The 17,564-nt window shown below is 41.9% G+C and overlaps 1 protein-coding gene across 2 annotated transcripts in view; it reads right to left on the bottom strand.

Moving 5' to 3' along the window:
• PIP4P2 (phosphatidylinositol-4,5-bisphosphate 4-phosphatase 2) overlaps nt 1-10,456 on the bottom strand; it is a 52,857-nt gene extending 42,401 nt beyond the window's left edge. Inside the window, exon 1 of one of the 2 annotated variants that reach the window (XM_049633598.1) lies at nt 10,059-10,456. In XM_049633598.1, the coding sequence (XP_049489555.1) occupies nt 10,059-10,164 (106 nt within the window). In that variant the 5' untranslated portion in view covers nt 10,165-10,456. Of the gene's footprint in view, nt 1-2,420; nt 4,572-10,058 lie in introns of those variants that run through there. The other variant, XM_049633599.1, reaches the window with a different exon arrangement.
• Between the last annotated feature and the right edge of the window lie 7,108 nt (nt 10,457-17,564).

Genomic DNA, 17,564 nt, shown 5'->3' with positions numbered 1-17,564 from the left:
ACATACACAACTTCTTCTCCTGTTTGTCTACCTTAGATAAAAGCAGAGTTTCCTAGTTGCTTGGGTCAGTTTTGGAGATTTGTGATTCCTTTCCTTCCACTGACTCAGTCCGTTGGCAAGTCCTGCTGCTCTATGCTTAAATATGCCCTGAATCCAACCACGTCTCACTGCTTCCTTCCGTCACCTCCACCCTGGTTCAGACCTCTTACCTAGCCCACATGAACAGCCTCCTGATTAGTGCCATGTCTTATTCAGTGTCTTATTTTCCCCCCAGTAATCCACTCCCCACATCCCAACCACGATGATTTTCTTTCTTTCTTTGATGTTTATTTTTGAGACACAGTGTGAGTGGGGGAGGGGCAGAGAGAGATAGGGACAAAGGACCCAAAGCGGGCTCCGTGCTGACAGCAACAAGCCCGACGTGGGGCTTGACCTCATGAAATACAAGATCATGACCTGAGCCAAAGTCGGATGCTCAACTGACAGCCACTCAGATGCCCCGATTTTCTTAAAAAGTAAAGCATTTCACGTTTCTCCTTTGCTCCAACCCCTCCACGGTTTGCCATTACCCTCGGAATGCAACCATATCTCTGACGGTGACCTACAAACCCTCCTTGTCTTCCCTGGCCCAGTCCCCTAATCCCTTCCGCCACACTTCCCCTTAGACACCACGCTGTAACCCACCGCCCTCCTTGTTTTCAAACAGCATGTTTCAACTTGCACACTTCTCCCCTGTCTTCCAATGGTTGATTTCAGCTAATTTTTCAGGTCTCTGAGCAACTGTCATGTCTGAGGTATCTTTCCTGAAGCAATCAGAGACACTCCCCATGCAGTTAACCCTCCATCCTCATACCCTGCTTTATTTTCTTCACTCTCTGAAATTATAGTGCTCACTGTATGTATCTCTCACTGGAACATAAGCTCCCGGGCATCTGGAACAGTACAATAGGCACTCAAATATTTGAAAGGATGACTGACTGAATGAAACATGTCTTGATTAACGTACTAAAGATGCTGGCTAGAGCCAGGAGGAAGTGTGGGCATTATAAAATAGAATAAAAGAATCATGGAGACGGATGCCTGCCAAACGGTGGGAAAGGATTGTAATAAGAAATGGGCTGGGGCGCCTGGGTGGCTCAGTCGGTTAAGCGGCCGACTTCGGCTCGGTCACGATCTCGCGGTCCGTGAGTTCGAGCCCCGCGTCGGGCTCTGGGCTGATGGCTCAGAGCCTGGCGCCTGTTTCCGATTCTGTGTCTCCCTCTCTCTCTGCCCCTCCCCCGTTCATGTTCTGTCTCTCTCTGTCTCAAAAATAAATAAAACGTTAAAAAAAAAATTAAAAAAAAAAAAAAAAAAGAAATGGGCTTGCCGCAATACTGGAAAACTGGAAGCAGATACACTTCACCGACATTTGGGCTCCATTTTCCCTTCATAAGGATGTGGCCTCAGCGAAGCAGCCTGTGATCCAAGAACCAGTCTGAAATCGTTCTCCTACAGGTGGCGTTAGTTTTAGCCTGTCACAAAATCAGCTTCAGCAAGACCCTACTTGGTCCATACCACAGCCGGTGCACACCCCCGGGGAGGCCTTCACGGGGTGTGTGGTCCAGCCGCTAACCTTACAGTGGGTCACGCGTATGGTGTGGGTCTCTGGGTCTGCCTCACCTTCTCCTGCCAATCCACAGCCAACCCCAAACTCCGCAAGGATGCGAGGAGGTTCAGAAATGTAACAGACTGCCCAAATATATTCGAGAACTCTAATTCAGCGCACCGGACTGAATGCTTACGTCCCCTCAAAATTCGTGTTGAATCTCTCACCCCCAGTGTGATGGTATTAGGAGGTGGGGCCTTTGCGAGGTAATTAGGCCATAACAGCGAAACCCTCATGCATGAGGCTAGCGCTGTTACCAAAGGAGTGGAGAGTGGAGTGCACTCTTTCCATCATGTGAGGAGGATACAAGAAGTCAGCACTCTGCAACCTGAAGACACCCTCAGCTCTCACCAGATGCTAAACCTATTGGCACTTGGATCTTGGACCTCCCGACCTCCAGAACTGTGAGAAAGAAATGTGGTGTTTCAGCCACCCAGTGTATGGTATTCTGTGATAGCAGCCTGAACTCAGACACTCAATAAAACTCTAGGCTGGAACAGAACATAGTTCTAAGTGAAATAAGACTTTGCCCCACTTTAAACTGAGGCACCATTTCTAACTTTAGATTTCTGCAGGTAGAGGACAGAAGAGGACCACTAAAAACAATACAATTTCTAAGTGAGGAATGCAGGGGTTACATAGTAAATAACTTAGCTCTTCAACCAGAAGTGAATTTATTTTCTAGTCACTGAAAACATTTCCTCAAGCAATTTCAAATGTACACGTTTTTAAAAAGTGAAACAAAGGCGAAAAGAAAATGACAACGTCTACTTACATTTCATACGAAATCTACGTGTGTTTCAGAATAAAGAATTGGCCTCTTCCCTGAAGTTAAGTCACCTTGAAGGGATCTTACAATTAAAATAAATGTACATTAGAATATTAGATCAGGTGGAAATGAATAATTTTTCAATTCTTTAAAAAGGACTTGAATATAAACACGTATAAACAATTATCACTGAGGTTACTAATGACCTCCATGACACTAAGTTCAAAAGACATTTTTAGCCCTTATCTATTTGTTCTTTCTTGCAGCTTTGGACATGTTCGACTACTCCTTTCTTGAAGTGGTCTCTTCTCCTTGATTCTGTGATATGAGAGTCTTTGGGTTTTCCTCCTACCTGCCTGGAAGCTACTTATCAGTCTTCTCGGAGGTTCATCTTCCTCTAACTAGTCATTGAATGTCGGAGTATCTCAAAGCTTTACCCTAGGCTCTCTCTTCTTTTTACTTTGTTTTTTTTCTCCCTAAGCGGTCTCATAGATAGTCTCCCAAACTTTTGTGCATTTTGGTACACAGAGAACATGACAATATTTTTATAGGTACTCAGAGATGGAGGCCTCTGGCCTAAAGCCTTCTGCTGTTCCAAGGACTGATGATAACCAATATCTTAACACACGTATGTTCTATCTCAGCACATTGCATGGCACACTGGTGGGGCCTCGGGAAGTTCTGAATCAACATCCATGTACTTGGCTGTCACCAATACACAAATAACACAATTTTGTGTTTTTTAACCTAGGCCTCATTTCTCAGCTCTACACCTGTAGGTCCAATTGCCTACCTGGCATCTCTTCTTGGATATTTGAAACCATCTTAAATGTGTCATGTCTAAAAGTAAGCTCATGACCTGTGTTTCCCAAAAACTGATGCTCTTCTGGGGATCTCTCAGCGTAGGCAATCACACCAGGCTGTGGACACCAGAACTCTGGGAGATATTCTTGCCACCTCCTTCTCACCCTCTCAGCCAATCTACCATCAAGTTGTCTTTAATTTACTTCCTTAACATCATCTTGTCTCCACCTCCACCACCCGAGTCCAAGCTATCATCACAGCATAACTGATCTGCCTGAATCATTTCAGTGGCCACTCAAGCCATGGATCCTCATTGTCTCTTGCTCCACTGTCACTCATTTTCTACTCTAGAAATAGAGTGATTTAAAAATAATAAAAATAGAATAGAGATTTCTCCAAAGAAGACATACAGATGGCCAACCGAACCATGAAAAGCTGTTCAACATCACTAGGCATTAGAGAAATGCAAATCAAAACTACAATGAGATATCATCTCACACCTGTCAGAATGGCTAAAATCAATAACACAAGAAACAACAGTGTTGGCGAGGTTGTGGAGAAAAAAGGAACGTTCTTCATTACACTGTTGGTGAGAATGCAAACTGGTGCGTCCACTGTAGAAAACAGTATGAAGGCTTCGCAAAAAATTAAAAATAGAAATGGCATATGATCCAGTATTTCACTACTGAGTATTTACCCCAAGAAAACAAAAACACTAATTGAAAAAGATATATGCACCCCTATGTATACTGCAGCATTATTTATGATAGCCAAGATGTGGAAGCAACCTAAGAGTCCATCAACATAGGAATGGATAAAGAAGATGCAATGTGTATGTATACACACACACACAACACACACACACACAACACACACACACACACACACACACACACACACACTGGAATATTACTCTGCCATAAAAAAGAACAAGATGCTGCCATTTATGACAACATGAATAGACCAAAAAGGTATTATGCTAAGTAAAATACGACAGAGAAAGACAGGGGCACCCGGATAGCTCAGTCAGTTAAGCGTCCAGCTCTTATCTCAACTCAAGTCTTTATCACAGGGTTGTGAGTATGAGTTTAAGCCCCACATTGGGCTCTGCACCCAGTCCAGAGCCTACTTAAAAATAAAAAGACAGGGGCGCCTGGGTGGCTCAGTCGGTTAAGCGGCCGACTTCGGCTCAGGTCATGATCTCGCAGTCCGTGAGTTCGAGCCCTGCGTCGGGCTCTGTGCTGACAGCTCAGAGCCTGGAGCCTGTTTCAGATTCTGTGTCTCCCTCTCTCTGACCCTCCCCCGTTCATGCTCTGTCTCTCTCTGTCTCAAAAATAAATACACGTTAAAAAAAAAAATTTTTTTTTAAATAAAATAAAATAAAAAAAATAAAAAAATAAAAAGACAGGGGTGCCTGGGTGGTTCGGTCAATTAAGCATCTGACTCTTGATTTCAGTTCCGGTCATGATCTCACGGTTCATGGGATCGAACCCCACGTAGGGCTCTGTGCCGGCAGTGTGAAGCCGGCTTGGGATTCTCTTTATTCCCCTCTCTCTGCCCCTCCCCAGTTATCTCTCTCTCAATCAGTTTTTTTAAAAAACTTAAAAAAAATAAAAACACAGAGAAAGACAAATACCTCACATATGTATGGAATCTAAAAAACAAAACAAACAAATAGCAAAAACAGATCCATAAATACAGAGAACACACTGATGGTGGTCAGAGGGAGGAGGTAGGAGGGGGTAGGAGGGTTGGAGGTTGGGCAAATTGGAGAACATGGAGTGGAAGATACAGGTTTCCAATTATTGAATGAATAAGTCCCATGGATAAAAGGCACATCATAGAGAATATAGTCAATGGTACTGTAAGAGAGCTGTATACTGACAGACGGTAGCTATACTTGTGGTGAGCACAGCATAACATACATCTCAGTCACTGTGTTCTACACCTAAAATGAATGTAACGTTGTGTGTCAATTGTATTTCCATTTAAATAATCATGATGATGATGATGATGATACATATGTAATAATAATAATCATAATAATCATAATAATAAAGATGTGACCAGATCATCCCTTCGTTGAAGGTAAAATTTCTCAACATGACAATAATACCCTGCATGGACTGAGCAATACTTAATTGCTCTGGCCGTCTGTTGCTGCAAAACGAATCACCCCAAAACTTAATGGTTTAAAACAACAGTTTAATACTACCTTTCATGATTCTGTGGATTGTTCAGCTTGAGCTAGATGGGAATCATCTAGAATCTATCATACAGCTACAATAAGAATTTGGCTTGAGTTGGAGTCATCTGAAGGCTCAACTGGGCTGGGCATCCAAGATGGCTTCTTCACTCACATGTCTGAGGGCTGGTCAAGCATCCCTCTCTCCATGTAGTCTCCCCACATGTGTAGTCAGAGGTTCCTTAAAGCATGGCAGTCTCAGTGTATTCAAATTCTTACAAGACAAGTTACTTTCTTCAGGGTACATTTTATAAGAGACCAAGGCAAAAGCTGCAAGACCTCTTGTGACCTAGTCTCTGAAGTCATTCAGTTCTCTTCTACTTTATCCTATACATCAAAATTGAACCACATGGTCAGTCCAGATTCAAGGAGGAGTGGAACTATCCAAGGACTTGAATATCAAAAAGCATAGCTCTTTGGAGGGCGAGAAGGGTCTTTGGAGAACATTAACCATACTCACTTCTCCAATCCCATTTTGCAGTGTATTCCCTGTTAGCTTCCACGTTAGCCACACCAGCCTTCTTCCAGTTCCTTGTACTCATCATACTCCATCCTCCTGAAGGCTTTTGTAACAGAATGTTTTCTTAGTCTAGAATGTGTTTCCAATCCCCCTTTCCCCACGTTCAACTTGGAGACCAAAGTCTCAATAAAGTCTCAGGAAAGTCTTCCCTGTCTTCCTAACCAGGTTAAGTCTTTTTATTATATAATTTCATTGCACTGGATAAATTTCAGGCACTGTCCTTATCCCCACTGCACTTTGAATTTGTTCAAATGACTATGTAATTGATGGCTCAATATCCCCCACTAGACTGGAAGAGGGGCCATATCTGTTTTTCCCATCCTATCACAGAACTTACCTAGTACTCAAATATTTATTTGCTGAATGAATGACAGAAATAAACTAAGTAAATGAACTGTCTCTTATAACAATTCCTTTAAAATTATAGTAAAGTAGATAAGCACATTCCCTATTCAATACATGGATAATTAGGCAATCCCAAATATAAACCATTTTTCAGAGTCTCGTCTATAAGTATAAAGGTCATATCCTACTTATAAAAATAGCAGATTTATAAAGAAATCAATTAAATATAGTCAAATTATGTAAGTTTTGTGGTATTTTTTCCAATCTTTTTTTTCAAATGAGCCTAAACCTGTCTTTGCTTTTAATGTCTATGCCTTAACAAAAGCTGACACATGTACCAAATGGAGTATTCTAATCACCAGAGAGGTGCTCCTCTCCTCTGTGCAGGAATCCGACACTGATGGTAAAAGACCACTAGAAGCATTCCACTTAGAAACCCAGGTGGATTATTACACAGACCAGACATGATTCTGACGGTGCTAAAACAAGACGCAGAATACTAACTGCTTCCCACTACATTATCAATAACCTGTCTATAAATAAACACTTCACCAACTTTCAACTTAAAACGGAATACTTCATCTTGGAGAGCTAACATTCCTGTTCTTAGATGGTAACACAAACAGCAAAGGATTCGATTAGAGAAAATAATCACGAGTTATGGCTCTTAACTATTTTTTTTTAAAAAAGTGCATAATTATGAATGGTATTATAAAACAAAGTTCATTATCAAAAAGTGCATTCTATTCTATTTTGAATCCCAACCTTCAACTCTAATTCTTGTCAACTACTTTCAAGACTGAAAAGATCTGGTCTAGCAACAGAGTGTTTCCTACAATACAAATAATTAGCCATTGTGTTTATTTATTATTTCTGCCCACTTCAACATGGGCCCCAAGGGGGGTTTGGTCAGTCTTGTTGACCTAGAGTAGTCTCTAGCACATCATGCTGCCCAGTGAATCACTGAATGGGTAAATAGGACTGGTGTTCTAGAATCAGATTTTGTGTATTACTCAAAATATATATGAAGATGCTTATTTGTTATTTAAGAGAAGATATTCTGACAAAAATGCCAACACATAAAATGTTCTCACTTCTCATCTATGCTTCTTGCTTCCTAGGTATTATGCCACATGAAATTAGTGTTTCTAATTATCTAACCTTTCTTATCCACCAGGTATAGAAAAAAAATTATATTCTACCATAAGGCAGAAACAGCTTTTAGCTAAATCAATTGTTAAAAACAAGACAACGGGCTCAAAATGGAGTCACTTAAGCTTAGCTCCATATCACCAAACTGAGACTTAATTACACTTTCGACCTCTTCCAGAAATGGAATCTTAAAGTGAATCAGGAACTACCTGATCCGCACTAGTGAGGTCATCTGCCTGATAAACCCCTGCCATCCCATAAAGGAAAGTGGTCTTCCCACAACCATTTCACTTTCTGGCAGTATAATTTCCTTGTTCCCACTCCATTCCGCCTATAGAAGTCTTTCATTTTGTACAGCTTTTGGAAGCTCCCTTCTGTCTGCTAGATGGGATGCTGCTCGAGTCATGAATCATTAAATAAAGCCAGTAAGGTCTTCAATTTTTTTTAACCTTTATTTATTTTTGAGAGAGAGAGAGAAAGTATGAGCAGGGGAGGGGCAGAGAAAGAGAGGGAGACACAGAATCGGAAGCAGGATCCAGGCTGCCCACTGTCAGCACAGAGCCCCACTCAGGGCTCAAACTGGAACTCTCCAACAGGGAGATCATGACCTGAGCCTAAGTCGGATGCTTAACTGACTGAGCCACCAGGCGCCCCAAGCCAATAAGATCTTTCAAATTTACTCAGTTGAATTTCGTTCTTTAATACATTGAATTTCTTCGGTTATTAAGTTATCTGGAATGAAACTTCTTTTTCTTGGTGGCTGAACTGGACTTTGCAACTTCTTCTGTAATGTGAGGCGTTTTATCAGATTAAACAAATACATGGCAAATGATACAGAATTCTACAAGCAGGTCCGTGAGTATGACTATTTTTGTGGAATAATTTCGCCACTGTGGCTAAAAATACAAAAACAAAGATGCAAGATAGAGGGCATGAAAATCCGTCAGAGGACAGTTGCTTAACTCCAAAGTTTGTCTTTTAATAAATTGCAAATATTTTGCCTCAAGGGGTGACTTGATGAAACATTCATTTATAAGTGGTTAAACTTCTTCTAGACCACCCAATTTAGGTTAAGAGTAAAATATTAATATCAAATTTGTGCATTAAAGGAAATTCCCCCAACTGGTATCCTCTGATGCAAGTTTAACATGGACCTACAAACATGACTTGTGGCTTTTCTGTAGGTGAGTCTCTGCTCCATTTTGCACCTTATTTCTTAACTCATTGATCACACTGAATTATTCACAGCTGAACATCTTTTTCCTCTGTCCTGCTTCTTGTTAAGTGCAGATTAAGATCTAGATTGTTGTAATTCATTAAGTGGAAATTTTAAACACTAAACAAGTTGAACCTGCTCCACAACCGCTCCAATTCCAGACTTGAACTTGGAAAAAGTTGTGTTACAAGAAACGTGATCTGCCCATATTTTCAAAGGCATTAACATCTGTCTCCTTGGGTTTTTAAACTCCTCTCAAATTCAGCCAAAAAGAGAGATGCACTTAAGCTACGTTTGCAAGTGCCACATTTGACCATTCATTACTCTAAGTGGTTTTTTAAAGTCTTGTCTTCCATTTTCTGTAAGTCCTGACTCCACCTTCTTTCTACTATAGAACTCGACTACAAGGCTTAGAACAAAGATCTTTGAATAGTTTGCTAAACACCTCCCCCCACCCACACACTTCTTTCTTCAGATCCCACCGCTATCAAATTGTTTCTGATTCCATCTTGAGCAGTAAATAAATAGAAGTACATGCAGGATTAACTTGGGTTACTTTTAGAAGTAAGTTCATTTCAATCTCACCCAGACATGCATAAAAAATAGTACATCTTCCTTTTTATTCTTCATCATTCACCATTAAAGCTAACATATACTCGTTACTAAGAGGAGTAACAGGGAAGGGCAGGAATTTCAGACATATTAAGAATATTGATTCATTCTATTCCTTTTGGGGAGACAATTCCCTGATTGAACAGAGCACTGGTGGGGGAACAGGAGGAGATGCACATTTTTCAAGCTAAGCCCTTTCAAGGACAGATCCCAAGGTGAGCAGTACTAGGGGTTTCTCAGCAACCTGAAAGGATTTGTGAATGATTGTGAAAGATTTGCACCTCCTCCAGCTGCACTTAGGAGCTGTTCTAAAACAGTAAAGCCCAGTTTGGGAAATTCATGTCACATCCTGTACCCCTGGACAAGAAGTGGTGAAATACACACACACACACACACACACACACACACACACACGCGCGCGCGCGGACGGACGCGCGCCACACACACACACACACACACACACACACACACACTCCCCACACACACCCAGCGGGTGAGAAGGGGTGAAATACACACACGCGCGCGCACACACACACACACACACACTCACGCTCACACTCCACCCCACCCCACCAAAAGCCCTGCGGGGAAGCTCCCAGCCAAGCAGGTTCGGGCTTGGGAAGGCACAGTCAGCATCCCTCTCTCCCAGCCCAAGTGAGAGGCTCGCCTCCGCCTCGGAGCTACAGCTCCCTTGGTCTTTCACATTCTAGGCTTTTCCTTTCGAAGTAGAAAGGTCTATGCTGGCCTTACCTCTGGGGCTGCTTTCCTGTAAGTACGGCGGGGCCGTGGGAGTGACATTCCCCGAGTGGGATGCTGACAGCAGCGGCGAGCGTTCGTCCACCCCGTCAGCAGCCATGACTGCGGCGGCGGCGGGGCCAGGGGGAGGCTGAGCCGGGGGCTGCGGCGCCCGCGGAGGTGGTGGCTACTGCCGCGGCCGCTGCTGCTGCTGCTGCCGCTGCCGCTGCCGCTGCCGCTGCTGCTGCCGCCGCCTCCGGGAGGACCCGGGCTGTGTCACAAGGCAGGAGGCGGGGGGAGGGGAGGGTGCGGGACCGAGAGGCGGGGGAAGGGAAGCGCGCTGGGAAGCCAGTCTGGGGGAGGGGAGGGGAGCGAGAAAGAAGGAGCCCGGGAGAGGGGCGGAGGGGAGGAGTGGAGAAGGGGAGGAGCGGGAGCCAGGGAACACAGTAGGGCTGCCCCCGGAAGGCGGGGAAGGGAAGGTGCGGAGCCACAGAAAGAGGGGCGGGCGGGGGAGGCGAGAGAAAGGGGCTGCAACTCTTCTCTTTGTACTTTACGTTTCCTTAGCTAAGAAGAGGAAGAAGGGTAAAGAGCAACCTGAAAGGGGGTAGGAGAAAAGGCCTTGACTGCGGAAAAACTACAGCAAACACGGATCTCAAGTTCAGCTCCAAGATGGGGGCGGGGGCGGGGGGAGGAGGAGGGATTCCGTGCCGTCCAACTTTGCAGCAGTTAAGGGAAGAAAGCTAACTCCTAAGGTTATCAATTCCTTCTTGAGGGCTGCTGCTGCTTTTGTTGGAAAATCACTTTTCAGTATCTGTTGTCTAGAACGAAGTAAATTTCTGCAGGAGTGGTGCCATTCCTTGCTTGTCCTTGTTTTCTCGTATCTGTTTGGCACTCTCCTAACAGTATCTTACTGAAATGATGCATAGTGTGCTGGCTTTTACAAGTTTAATTTGACAAAACACGTTGCCCTCATAGTTTTGTTTTTGGACCATATTGTCCCTGACACCTTATACAATAATGAAGCTTATGAATAATGTAAAGCAATTAAAAACTACTTTTCTTGAGCTAGCGTTTTAGAATGATCTTTCACATGTAAAAGAGAGTAAGGAAAAAAAAAGCTAGGCATAGTTACCGGCATGCTTTCTTGTTTTTTTCTTCTCCTATTTTGGTGGTTGGCTAAAGTGGCTTAAAAATCAACGTTTTGAGTATGCCAGACAGAAACGCAATAGGAAATTATCAAAAGATAATTTTTCTGCAGTAATTCTTGGAGCCATTCAACAAACATATATTATGTGCTTCCTGGGTCTACAAAGGTGAATACACGGGGCAATGGTCTTTATCCTCCAGATGTCTGTGTGGGAACACAGTTGAAAACAAATAAAAAATGAGGCTGGTAGTCCCAGCTGTAGATTTAAAGGGTCAGGAGGAAAAGCTGGCTTTAGAAATTTGAAACTGCTTCTCATGTTACATTAAGAAGGGTCTTCATTTTGCTCTCTGAAGATACTCTTTCTTCCAAAAAATCCATTTAGGCATCAGCTGGAAATCCTAAGGGAAAATCAAAGAATAATGCTTTCTATTATGCAGCATCTTTTATGGGTCAGTAGTATCAGGACCCAACACAATATAAGGATCCCCATACGATATAATCCAAGGGCGTTTATAGATCTCCAGAAACCTGAAAAGTGAGAGGTCAAGATGTAGCGGTCCCTGCAAAAATGAACATTTTACAAAAATGAATGGCAGGCTTTTTGGTTTGTTTTTGTTTTTGTTTTAGGGTGCAGTGAAAGAAGCTATTGAGTTAAAGAAACTTTTAAGAAGAATCAACAAAATCCTATTACTCTAGCATCCTGTCCTGGGGCCTATCACACTGGATTGTAACAGTGGATTTACGTTTCTATTACCCACCTCCCCCTTATTCCCCACTGACTTTGTGAGTCAGAAACCATAACTGTCTCATTAACTCTTGTATCTCCAGTATCTAACACAATGCCTGGTTCATTAAGAAGCACTCGATAAATATTTGCCAAATAAATAAGCAAACGAGTGTATGAGTAAATCCTCCACAGTGCCAGAATCTTACTAAAGCAAATTGTTAGCGGAAAAAACATGGAGCATCTTGTGATTTTTTTTGATGAAGATGACAGCGTTGCCATCTGACCACCGTTTTTACTGTTCCATTATTTTCTCTTCAACTAGGGTCCCTTTATTGTCCAGGTAAAAAGGTTTGTTTGTTTGTTTCTTTCTTTCTTTCTTTCCTTCTTTCCTTCTTTATATGGCTTCTTTATCTATTTCAGAATTCATTAGAGGGTGACACAGCTAGTGGTAATCACTCTTCTCACACTATACAAGGTAGAGGGTAAACCAAGGGTATATTTGCAGCAATGCGAAGTTTCGTAAAAAGTAAACAAAAACAAACAAACAAACAAAAAACTTTTATTAGGTATCACTTCATTCTAGTTTAAAAATAATTCTATAGGGGCGCCTGGGTGGCTCAGTCGGTTGAGCGTCCGACTTCGGCTCAGGTCATGATCTCACGGTCACGTCCGTGAGTTCAAGCCCCGCATCGGGCTCTGTGCTGACCGCTCAGAGCCTGGAGCCTGTTTCAGATTCTGTGTCTCCCTCTCTCTCTGACCCTCCCCCGTTCATGCTCTGTCTCTCTCTGTCTCAAAAATAAATAAATGTTAAAAAAATTAAAATAAAATAAAATAAAATAAAAATAATACTATAGTTTATGGTTACTCAATAAACATTAAATAATTCTTATCAATCCAAGGCATTTTATGATGATAGTATTTTTCCATCTCTACTCAGGAAATAAGGTAATGTTTCTTTTGGGATACAAGTACAATATAAATAGATAATGTGTGAGCTAGTAAAAGCTGTATCTTACTACTTACTGAAGCTACTTACACTACAATTTTAGTTACCTACTACTGAGCAACCCACCATACCCAAATCCAGTGGTTTAAAACAACATGATTTGTTATTTTTCATGACTCTATAGGTAGTTGTGTGGTTATTCTATTGGTCTTGCCTGGGCTTGTATTCAGGGAGCTGCATTCATCTGGCAGATTGGCTAGGGGCTAGCTCAACTGAGGCAGCTTGGATGGGGGTGGGGGGGGTGGGGGCGGGTTGTCTCTCTTCAGCTCTTCAAAGTCTGTCATTCCAGGCTTCTTCACATACCTGGTAGGCAGTATTTGAGGGGTGAGAGGGTGACTGCGGAAGCTATGGCACCTTTTCCAGATCTAGGCTCTGCGTCTCAAATAATGTCACTTCTACCATATTTTTGTATCTCCCTCAGCCTGCCTCCTGCTTCCTGTCCAAAGAAAGTTAGAGGCTCAGAGGCCTCTCTTCATGATCAACCCCTATTATGATCGTCAGTCATTGTAAAGATTAAACAACTTCCTCATTTTCACTTTATAAGCCATCCTATGACATCCTGCCTCTAAGCTTCATCTCAGTGTTGGATTTGAAGACCTAGTTCGTGAGCTATTCTTTTGTGCACAATAAACTCTAGCTAAATACTATTTTACTCATCTGGTTTTAATTTTTACTGCCTCTGGATTTCAACAGAACTGTAAAATGATACATGTATGCTGTTTGAACTGTTGAGTTTGTTGTAATTTTTTATGGCAGCGATAGAAAATGCCACCTCCCATCAAAGAGAGCTAAAAGAAGCTAATTGTTACTTTCTGTGTTCTACATGGAAATGACATTAGTGAGATCAACGAGTTCATTAGGTATGTTTACTACCTACAAGGTACCACAGACAAGAGTTAATTGGTCTACTCTCTGCCCTCTGGTCTCCAGGAGCAATCTCCTCCCTGCTTTTCTAGCTTTCACCGACAGTCTCGTCTCTGCCCCTTCCAGCATTCACCCGCTGCCTGGCCTGAAGACTGCCATGTGCTTTGGGTTTTGTTGGAGCAATACTAATTTCTCTTACATTTATCTATTGCTTTGTACTTTAACTACTCATTCCTGTTGAATTAATCTATTACTTTGTACTTCTGGTCCATCCCACTTTGTCTGGTTAACCTATTATTGCTTTGGAAGAATCCAGCATCCTAAAACTTAGAGACTGAAATAACAATGCGTTATTTTTCAGAAAGGTGCATTCAGCTGGTGGTTGCGCTGCTGACTGCACTCAGCTGAGAAAGCTGGATTGGCTGATCCTCGCTCTCCAAACTCGCTTTCATCCTGGGCACCTTTGTTGAACTCACTCTCAGAATAGCGCTCCCACAGGGCAGAGGCAGATGCTGCCAAGGCCTCATGGGTCCCAATTTTGGAACAGGTACAAGCTTGTTTCTACCACTCTTTACTGGTCAGAGCAAGTCATAAGGCCAGCCCACATTCAAGCGAGCAGAGGGATAAATTCAGTCTCTTGATGGGAAGTGTGGCAGTGTCACATGCAGAGGGGCATGAATGCAGGGAGGTCACTGTATAATGACCCATCACAGCTAAAACAGTATTTGATATAAGAAAAGCAGTGAGAAAGGCAAAGGAGAGTTCCTCAAGAAACATCATGTTTTGGGGAAGAAGTTTAATTTGAAACATTAAAGTCCATCTAAGAAGTATGTTTTATTAATATCTGTGCAACGTAAAGCATACTCATATTAAATATGTTATTGTAAGGATTATAATTTCTCTCCTTGGCGCATAACCACATGCTACCTCCACTTGGTCACCTTGATGTCTCCATCTTTCTCCTCTGTGCTGGGGGGGGGGGGGCAGGCTTGGAGATCAATTATATTTCAATATGATTGTATATAATTTGAATTCAGTACCTCTAAATAGTGATCTTAGTTCAGTTAATTTAACTTCTCTATACCTCTTTTGTTGAATTAGTCTGTAAAACAAAAAAAATAATACCAACTCATAGGGTATTTATGATAATTGAATGAGAAAATGTATGGAATATAAATAATTATCAGTGCTTGGCACATAGATTTGCTATAAATATAAGCTTTTTTTTTTTTTTTTTTTTTTTTACTGCTCTCTCTTTTTAACTCTATTAGAAGGGAAACCAGGGGATAAGCATCACTGAACTAAGCTAGGAGTACAATGGTCTTGTATATACTAGGAGTACAATATATATAAATTTAAACAAGACACTGGGATGGGGAAGGCCCCTAAAGAACTTACATTTGTGCCTTCTCTGGAAATCCGTATATATATATACACACATATATACATATATATATACATATATATATATACACACACACACATATATACATATATACATATGTGTGTATATATATATATGTGTATATATATGTATATATGTGTGTATATATATATACGGATTTCCAGAGAAGGCACAAATGTAAGGCACATATATACATATGTGTGTGTATATATATGTGTATATATATGTTTAATCCATATATATGTGTTTAATCCATATATATATATATATATATATATATGTTTAATCCATACACACACACACACACACACACACACACATATGTTTTTGGTTGTTTGTTTATTGTTTTTTTTTTTTTAAGTAACCCCTAGGCCCAACATGGGGCTTGAACTCATAACCCAAGATCAAGAGTTGCAGGCTATACTGACTCAGCCAGCCAGGTGCCCCTGAGTATGTTTATATGTGTGTATATATAAATATACATATACATATATATACACATACATATATATACACACACACATAAATATATATGTGTATATATGTATATATTTATATGTATATATAAAATATAAAAATATGTATTTTATATGTTTATATTTATATGTATATATATATATATTTTTTTTTTTTTTTAAGTCGGCATCATGCCCAGTGTGGGACTTGAACTCACGACCCTGAAATCAAGAGTTGCATGTTCTACCAACTAAGCCAGCCCGGCACCCCTGTTTATATTTTTAACTCACTAATTCATTTATACTTAACTTATAGTTACACAGGGTAGCATCTCAGTGTGTAGCCTGCATGCTCAATGCAAGAACTCTGGAGCATCTCAGCAGGCCTGAAGGGGTTGTATTTAAGCATAAAGGTTCCCGGGTCCTTTGGAAATTCCTATTAAAGAAACATTGAGGAACACTGTCAGGTCGAAGGAAACAGGGATTTATATTTCACATGCAGAATGAAGTATCAGTGCCCCTTCATCACTGTGGGGCTTGGGAAGGCAGGAACCTGGGTGTTTGGTGAGGGAAACTTGAAGGATGGGTACTCCACCGTGTCTAGGGTAAAGAGGTTTGCCTTCAGCTCCAAGGGCTTTTGTTCGCTTCTCCAGCAGACAAACTTGTAAGCCCGAAAGAACAATGCCATGTTCCGGAGTTGAAAAAGGTGCTACGTTTTGCAGAAACAGTCGAGGAGGGGTGCAGGCTTGACTGTGGTCACAGAAGAGTTTTCAGTTAATTTGTCCTGGATTGCCTGTCACTATCTCAGTTTCATCAGCAAAATGGGGGATAGCTGTCCTGCATCTCATAGTATGCTAATATGTGTAAAATAAGACACAAGCTCTATAAGCACCCTCCAAAAGAGAAGAGTGAAATGAAGTTCAAGAGAGGATATGTGACCTGAACTTGTGTAGAACTTTCCCTGTTGACCCAAAACTGCCAGCCAGGGTCCAAAGCTGAAGATAAAGAAGCAGTAAGTATTTGCACATACTAAATCAGCAGCACTGGGCCCTCAATAACCACAATTACCCCAAATCATATAAGCCAGAGAAGGAGGAGAAAAAATGAGAATCACTGGAGTCATAAATTGTTGGCTTAACAAAGTTCTACTGTGGCTTTTCCCTACCCGTTTCCAAAAGGCCAAGTGAGAAGGGCTGTAAGAGAATTACTTGCAAAGTCTGGGGGTGCCTGCACTCCGTTTTCTACTCGTACCTCAAATTAGGACACAGGCCAGTCCATCTTCCTAAAGTCTACGTGAACAGGAAAAAAGGAATTGGTGAATGTCAGTAAGAGAAACAGGAAGGCTTGTGGTGTAGCCCAGCTATCACTTCTGCTTTGATGAGAATGTGAGTTTCTGGTAGGCCAAGTGAGTACCACAAAGCTGGGCTTGTGCCATCATGTTCGCACCAACACACACACACAAAACTAACTACTAGGCAAAAAAGTCCCCCGGCCACAAAAACAAAAGTTCAGGAGTATGCCACTGAGTGCAAGAGCTGAGGAGAGTTGGAAAAATTTAAACGAGACACTGTGGACTGGGAAGGCCCCTAAAGAACTCCTATTTGTGCCTCCTCTGGAAATCCAGTATCTGAATACCTGCTATGGAGAGACCATTGTCAATGGCGGGGTGGTGTTGGTCCAACAGTGAGTGCCAAACAGCCTGAGGAAGATGACGATGATGACCCCTTTAATCCCTCTGGCTCCTCCCCGTGTCCACTCCCTGGAGAAGCTAGGAACCAGAAAAGGAAGGAAGGACCTACAGCCCAGAAGTAAACTATACTCTTCCCTCCAAGGTAGAAAATGGGAAAGAGGTAAAGAGAAGGCCATACCCTCTCCCCATTTCTAGTCCTCCAAACCACCATGCTAGCAGATGACAGA

This window comes from Panthera uncia, chromosome F2 (genome assembly GCF_023721935.1).
Source record: "Panthera uncia isolate 11264 chromosome F2, Puncia_PCG_1.0, whole genome shotgun sequence".
Taxonomy (NCBI): domain Eukaryota; kingdom Metazoa; phylum Chordata; class Mammalia; order Carnivora; family Felidae; genus Panthera; species Panthera uncia.
This window is presented reverse-complemented; position numbering and strand designations above follow the sequence as displayed.